Source organism: Apus apus, chromosome Z (assembly GCF_020740795.1).
Source record: "Apus apus isolate bApuApu2 chromosome Z, bApuApu2.pri.cur, whole genome shotgun sequence".
NCBI classification, from domain to species: domain Eukaryota; kingdom Metazoa; phylum Chordata; class Aves; order Apodiformes; family Apodidae; genus Apus; species Apus apus.
The window spans coordinates 59,792,937-59,801,404 of record NC_067312.1 but is presented as its reverse complement, the minus strand read 5'-3'; the positions used below and the strand labels follow the sequence as shown (position 1 = coordinate 59,801,404).

General features: G+C 35.1%; 1 protein-coding gene across 2 annotated transcripts in view; it reads right to left on the bottom strand.

Moving 5' to 3' along the window:
• The window catches only part of COMMD10 (COMM domain containing 10), a 112,545-nt gene that overhangs the window by 84,199 nt on the left and 19,878 nt on the right, over positions 1-8,468 (bottom strand). For both annotated transcript variants that reach the window (XR_007891781.1, XM_051642161.1), the window contains exon 5: positions 4,077-4,187. Coding sequence is in view for 1 of the 2 variants with exons in the window: in XM_051642161.1 (XP_051498121.1) it covers positions 4,077-4,187 (111 nt within the window). In the remaining variant the exon portion in view is untranslated. The remainder of the gene's footprint in view (positions 1-4,076; positions 4,188-8,468) is intronic.

Sequence of the window (8,468 nt, the reverse complement as noted above, 5' to 3'; positions counted from 1 at the left end):
AAAATAAAACTATGTCGTGGTATTTTAACAAAAAGAAAAATAATTTCAGATTTCCAGAATTCTATTTACTCTGTAAAGTCATGAATATGTATTACAAACTCAGTTTCAAATGCAGTCAGACCACATTCTGATTTTGAACAAACAGTTGCAGAAAAAAAAACTTTTAAATCTTCCCATTGTTATATTCCATGTTTAAAGCATCTAGAAGTTAGGTGAAATTAATTAAAAAGAAATAAAATTAAATTAGTACAGTAATATTTTAATATTATCTGCCTTTTGTGAAAAATATTACATTGGCACGTTTAAACAAACCAGCATATTTGACAGTTATTTTTTGTCTTGCATTGTCAGACAAAATTCTCTAACAAAATTCTTCAAATATATGTATAAAAAAGGAACAAAATAAAGTACTGAATTTTCACAAGGAACCTATAAGTAGCATTCACACTGAAAAGAGCTTCCCCTAGGAAGTCCTTAATGTTTAGGAATAAAAATGCAGATGAAATAAAGAGAAGGGAAACCAAGAAAAGAGCCAAGTCTTCTACAAGAAAAACTGTAAGCCGATAATTGAATTTAATGACATATGTTTCAAAAATTTATAACTATTGAGAAACCACACTGGGCAATAATAGTTTATTTATACTAAAGACTATAAGGCACAAATGTTAACTACAGATCACATGTAAAAATACATAATAATAAATATCTTACATAGTAATGAGCCTTTCAGAATCTTCCTCATGCAGAGGTACAGGGGAAACTTTTGAAAACATACTCTTCTCACATTCTGCTGAAGACATAGCTGGCACCAATCATGTCAGATTTTTGAAGCCTTTACTTTTCTGAAGCCTCTTCTACAGTCTTTAATAATTTTTTTTTTCCTTGTGCCTCATTTCATTATAGAAAATGATCAAAGTTGTTTAGAAAGGTGTGGACTAGACAGTCTAATTAATTACTGCTACTAACAGTGGGAAAGAATGTGCAGGTGTGTGCCTATGTGAATGATTCTGAAACAAGTTACTGGAGGAAAGAGATATTAATGACAGCACTTTTTGGGATCGGTCTTTGCAAATCAAAATAATAATAAACAGATCAGATTATCAGGATTGTTAATTTGTGCTCCCTCTACTGGTTAATTCACCCTATATTTGTAAAAATAATAATAGTCTGTAAAAAAATCCCCAGATTGTTGTGTTGTGACTAAATGGTCTAAAAAACCTGAAAACAAATTGTATTATTAAAAAACCAACTCTTGTACACAGCCATTGTACTATATACAGCCAGACCCCTTGTACAGAGACCAGTTCTAAATGTCACCTTAGCTCATTAAAATGTCAGAATGGAAGCAAAAGGATCTTGCAATTCAAAAGATGTTTCCTATCATACTAGCTTGGGTTTTGTGCCTAGTTCATAAAAATTCCATTTCCTTCAGATTTAGAAATGCAATTAAACATTTCAAATTCTGAGTAATTGTAAGAAGCTGCTGTTAATTGGATTTTTTAATTGAAAGCTCCTTTTTTCTGCTTCCCATACAAAACACCAGCAGCAACTAAGCTGCAAAGCAGCCTAGATCACAGGACAACTCAGGTTGGAAGGGAAGGTTTGGCAGCCCACCTGATCAACCCCCTCTCCTGCACGATAACTCCACACTTCAGTCAGGATGCTCAGGGACTTGTCTGGTTACCTCTCCACATAACTCATTCCCATACTTAATCAACCCCACAATGAAAAACTTTTAATGGCATATGCAAATTATTTGTTAGAGCCAAATCAAGCACAATTCAAAGTCTAACTATCAGCAAACAGCAAATATGTTAAAAAACACAGGGAAAAAAACAGTTTACCAAAAATCACAATCTGACCACAATTGGTACTAGTCACAAGCAGCCTGTATATTCCTGAGCAATGCAAACGCCACTAGCAGCTTCAATCACCTGAATGAACCAAAGACCACCTCACTTTTGAAATTTCATTATATAATACCTATGGGACTCTGCATTTCCTCTCAAGGTGACATATTTATATAGCATATAGCAGATCTTCTGATTCTATTTCATGAAGCACAAATAACATTGATACACCCACAAGCTTTCTCATTACCTCTTCTGGAAAGACAGTTTAAATACTCATTTTAAATGTCAACTTCTGACAAAGAAGTGTTTAAATGAGCTTTAAGTGGAGTGAGTTGTAAACACTAATGTATTAGTACAATTACTTCTAGTTAGCAGAAGTGGAAAAAAAGGCTAACTTCATTTACTTTTCTCAGTATATTTTTTTTTATCATTACTGGGCTTTAGTTTTGTAGATGAGCAAGACAAACGTCTATTGTTATAAACAGATGAGAGATGTAAACATTTTACAGGTCCCACAACGACTGAATTCTGAATTGATTTCCAAGTAAGACAGGATCTCAAAGAAGCATTCAAAGAGCCAGTGTGACAAAGAGCTCTATTGCCCCCTAATGAGCCAGTCCATAAAATCTCCTCTGTAACACCGTTTCATGTCTTTCCTGTGAAAGCTGAAGTTGTTATATCCATGCATTATTAAAAATGAAAAATTTTGTGAGAACGAAAGACAGTAATTTAGAACATTTAGAACACTAAATTCATGCCAAATTTCTGCACAAAATGCACACATAAGTTTGAGGGGAAAAAAAAGAAGTATCTAGGTTATTCACATAACTTGATGCACAGAGATCATGGAGATGCAAAATCCAGAACAAAAATAATGTTCCAACAATTCTGTCAGTATATAAGCAGATATTAGGCAATCTTGAATCTATTATATACTAGGATGTAATCATTCAGAAAAAAAAAATAATCAAAAAAGCCAATCTGTAGTTCTCTTCACACCAACCCAGATTTTTACATTTTAGTGTCTGTAGTGTGAGAGCATCAGTATGTTTTTCCTGTTGTACTGCGCTATCTATATGCCAGTGACAAGTCTATTCTAGGCTTGTACTTACTGCAAAATAATTCTGATTTTGGTATCTAATTATACCCACTCAAAGAAATTGAGAGGAAAAAATAATTAAAGAAAAATAAAATTCACTTGCCAAATTCTCTTTGTAAAGGAAACAGATGAACTTGATGTGACATATGAAAGTGACATTTTTCCCTCCTTTTTTTTTTTTTAAATTGTATTGCCACAGAACTGAATCTGTATGTAGTGCTGCCCAATGTAGCTTGGACATAAAATACTGTCTGGTTCCTGTATTCACATTTCATAAATACAGATTGCAGTGAACTGCTGAAAAAAAAATAAAATACAACTGCTACAAGTACTGGTAAGAAGCAGAAACATAACCTGTGCATTCTCTTTTATTCTAACATCATAAATTCCACTCACATTAGTAAAATTACTGTAATTTAAATGCAATGCTAAAGCAGAACTGAGTTCTGATTTTTCCCCTCAAATCTTTTATACTGACTTTTTCATAGATAAACATTCTGACAGAACCACAGACTCCAATTTCCATTAGCAAGATAAGGTTAAAAAGCAATTAATATGTTTAATTTAAAATATGCTAGCTATAACAAAAGATACAGAGTTTATGAATTCAAAAAAATGTTCATTAGCGGGTTTTGGCACTGAAACACTAACAGTCACTAAGATCCTTGATCTTGAGAAGTCACCTTAAAAGGTCCAAATATTATCTTTCTGTAGCCTCACGCACTATGCCATCATTCATATAAATACATCATTAGCACAGAAAGGCTTCAAGTGGTGAGTAGTATCTTAAATAACCACACAAACAGTAGAAAGCTGCAAGCGTAAAAAGCGTAAGTACCAATCACACGCTATGTAATAAAAATAAATAGTCTACAAAGATATTTTAGAGACCTAAAATAACCATATTGCATGATCTTTCCCTATTACATTACATCCCAAAGAGCAGGTAACACAGCTCTCTGCCTACCTAATACGTATACAGTTACAGCAGTACTTCACAATTCCAAGTGCTTACTACAATTTTACAAAATACAAAAATGAAAACACTGGCAAGACTAACAATGACCAAGAGTTGCAGCTGATGCCTCAGAACATTCAAATTCTCCCATGCATGCATTTCTTACCTTTGAATCTTCATTGCTTACTCCCAGCTCCAGCACAGCTCGAGGAGACTTCAGCTTTGCTTGCATAGACTCTGCCATTTGAAGATTAAGCTGCCACCCAATTGTTTCAAGCTATAAAACACCAATTTATATTACAATCAGATAGTACAGAAGCACTCAGGTCAACTTTCAATACTGTAAATGGTGTGTGTGAGCAAATACAGTATCAGGCTCTACAGATGTTAAGCATTTTTATACAATGCACATTCTGCAAGTTCTCCTTGACACCAAGACATATTTGCTTCTCCCTCTTGCCAAATTTATCAGTTCAAACTATCTGTGACCACCTGAAATAAAGACACTTCATATGCCTCAGATCTGCTAGAATCAATCCATAAAACACAGCTAAGGATTCAAAACAGGGTAGTTTTCCACTTCCTTGTGGAAGTCTCTCTGCAAAGTTGCAGATCCTATTTTCTTTCGTATTTATTTTTCTTTTAGCAAAAAGAAAAAAAAATTACCAATAAATGGTAAACAAGGTAAAAATGGTAATTTCTTCATCAACAGATCTACTCATATTTGCTCTACCATATACTGATGTTAATCACAAAAATAATTCTGCTGTTTTTTAAATTGTTACTACTGAAAAGCCAAAAACCAGTTAAGCAGTAAGCAACAGAATTTTTAATAGAAAGCTACATAAAAATATTTTTTAAATTGCTTTTTAGTCATTCATCTAAAATTACATTCAAACATTATCAAGCTACACCTCACACAAAGTACACAAGAATAGAAGTCCTTCAAACTAAATAACCAACCTGGCCTTCTTGAACACAGGAAAGTAGAATATAAAGTCTTACTATCAAACAAGTTAATTTACATACAAGTGGTTTTAATCTAGTGTCTCCTCTCTGCTAGTAAATATTGTGGCTGACTTGGTAAAAGTGAACACATGCCAGATCTCAGTTAATCTCTAACCAGTCACACAATTCGGCTAAAATCATCAACAGCACAAAGCCATCCCAGAGGTGCTAAACTGTGAACAGCAGAGAAGCCCATACATGCCCGGCCTCCTACAGTGACAGTCATTTCTAGATGAAAGACAGGAGAGAGAGTTGAGTGGCAGAAACATCTTCCAAGGGCACAGCTCAAAGACAGGACTTCCAAAATTTATCACAGCTGTACTATTTACACATAAAGGTATGTTACATTGCATTTCTTTGTATAGCTCATCAATACTATACCAATTTTGTCACAAACACTGAAAGGAATATGACCAAGCACACCAAAAGGAAAATTACGTGTCATGACCCATTAATCACCGCTGCCTGGCCAAGTACATTAGGAAGTTTAGCCTGGACAAAACGAAGTTAATGCAAAGATAGACAGCCTGTGACTTTGTGTACAGTCATAGGAGTAAGACAGTAGGAAGAACTTCAGCAGGTCAGCCTGCAGTCTGTCAACTGCCCTGCAATAAATGCCGCTTTTAGACATCATTCTCTGGTAAAAATGAGGAAGTTTACAAATTAATTAAATTTATTAAAATATGCACAAAACACAGGCACAGCTAAAATGCTGCCAATCTGGTCTATCCCATTTTCTGTTAGGTGTAGCTTTAGTAATAGCATGCACACAGCCTATGAACTTAAGGCACTTTAAAAAACAAAGTTCATAAATTTTATCTAAAATCAGATTAATTTTAATAATGTATCTCTGTTTTGATTTCCTCTAAGAAGTTGGTTTATGAAAATATTAGGTCATTGCCCAACCCACCCAAAAGTGCAGCATAATCCAAAGTGTACTCTGTGGATGTGCTCAAACCAATTCCTCTAAGGGACAAGTCTCCTGAGCCCTGTGCTGGCCAGTATCTGGAATCTTCCATGTAATTATACCAGAATGACACAGCTGGAAAACATTTTTCTCTCTAACTCCAATACAATGAAGTAAAGAAATCACCTCTAGTTGTCGCAGAAGCACAAAGATCTAAGCATCTAGTGTTTAGATTAAGAAAGAAGTTCAGTTCAGCTAAAGAACCTTACCAAAATTGATAAAGGCCAACACAGAAGGACCCAAATGCAGACTTGTGGGCTAGAGGTGGGAACAGCCTAAAGGAGGCAACAGGAAACACTGCCACCCAGCCACTAAGGTCACACACTGAGACCACGAACAAGCTTTGGAATGTGATGGCTTTCACACTGCAGTCACTAAGGTTCAAGGCCCACACTCCTCAATTTAGAAAGGATTTTCTATCAGTTACTTAAACAGTTTATTATAGCACTATGGAAACCAAGCCCTTAGGCTACCACCTTATCCAGGATTTAAAAAAAAACAATGCCACTAGAGACAAGAACAGTATCCTAGGAAGCCTGACTTTTAAAACTTCTGTAAACAGTTATACAGTGTGTGCAGCACAGAAAACAAACTATGAAAAGTAAAGAAATTCAAATTTATGTCTTCTGCTTCACTTTTAATATGCATCTATCTACGAATACTGTAGAGGGCTCAGAGCAAATACAATATACGTGGCAGTACAGTGGCCTGAGTTTATAGCTGAACAGCAGCCATAACTCTTATTTAATATTGATTTACTTTGTTTTCCTGTACAATTCATGTTGTCTTTTCTGTTTTAAATATAGTTGAATGAGAACAAGTTTTGATTAACAAATAGCTCCTGCCTAAGGCTTCATAACGGTCTGACTATTTATTTTTTTTTTAAAGAAAAAATGTAACATGTATTTCACTGTAGTTGTGTTTACTCAGAAGACATACAACATTCTGAAATACAAATTAACCTTTTGAGAGCAGTGACATGTTCCTGCATGGCATTTGTGTCAATTCACAGTATTTGGTAGCCACAAAGTGGTAGATATTTAGGGCCAATTTTTTTCAAAAATGAAAGGACAACAAAATTATTTTTCCTTCTGATATAAAACTTGTTACAGAAAACACAGTGCCAGAATCTACAATATATTACCTGAAAAGCATTTAGTAGGGAGGGAAGTATTTATCCATGAACCAGTATGAAAATAAAGCCATGTTTTTAGTTACAGTAGACCTTTAGTTTCTTTTTACAATTTATATTAGCAGTTGAGAAACATGCACGGTACCTTGTCACTGCAGCAATAAACACCACTGAAAATGTGCTATTTAGAGCTGTAAATTCTCACTGGTATCTCTGGCACTTACTTAACCTCAGGGTTATGTTTAGAAAATGAGAAAAAGGTGCCAGCTGGAAAACAAGGAAAGGAAAAAATAGATACTAAATAAAACCTATAGTAAGCACATATGAAAATGTTTCAGATCTGCTCCATAAACTCTTTGGTTTTTCCAATTAAGCTATGAGGAAGCTTTTGATGACCCCTGTAATCCTCAGTTCCTGTGTCCATTTTTTTCCACTCAGGCTTCTGAACACAGCTAGGTCTAACAGAAGGAACTTAGGTATTTTTCCCTTACAGTACCCACTCAGTACTTGCTGTAGAAAAGATAAGGTGTTACACCTGCTAAACCAGCTCTGTACGCCCTACAAACATAGTGCTTCTCAGTAGCCATTGACATCTGTCCCAGAGGCAGATCACACTGGAGAGCTGCCAGTCTTCTGACCCTTCATCTATAGATCACAAACACCTTTACATGTACGTAAATACATCATCTGTGGTCTGTCTATGATGAAGTCTACGATGTCCATAGTCATTTTACTCCAGTGTAAAACCTGGGAGCTTCCAGCTCATGCCCACTGTCCTGTCCACCAGACCACTTTCCATACTAAATAGGAAAGCACAGTATTTTACATGTTAGGACATCATCAGCAATCTAACTTAACTATGTTAAAATGTTTGGGTGAAAGTCACCCTCTGCAAAAAGCATATATGCATCAAACGTCAAGTCAGCTTTCAAAGCTCATCAGATATGAACTTTAAGCATGATCTCCAACCCACTAAAGGAGTTCACATAGCCGAAATTACCATCAACAGAATCTACCATTTCCTTCATCAATTAGACCCTATTATGCTTTTACATACTGTTGTCTCTTGCTTGCACATTTTCACCACACTTTTGTCTGCCCATGAACATCACTACACATTAAACCAAAACTGAGAAGAAATTCAATAAATCAGATAAAAGGGACAAGTGTCTATCCTAGTTGTCAAAAAATTAAAACACTTTTTTTTCAGCTACAGAAAGATATTTATATTACACTTTTTAAAGAGAAATCAAATAAATGTTCATCTGCAAAGAAATTCAGGCTAAAAACATAAAACAAAAAACAACCACCTTAGCTGTACCAAAATCACCCTATTAGACTCAGAAACCAAGGACTATAACTTTGAGAGTGAAGGCAAGCTGGAGTCCAGAACAAGAATGTTGTAGCATTCCAACCTGATGGAGCAAGAACGCAGCCAAAGTTACTGAGAA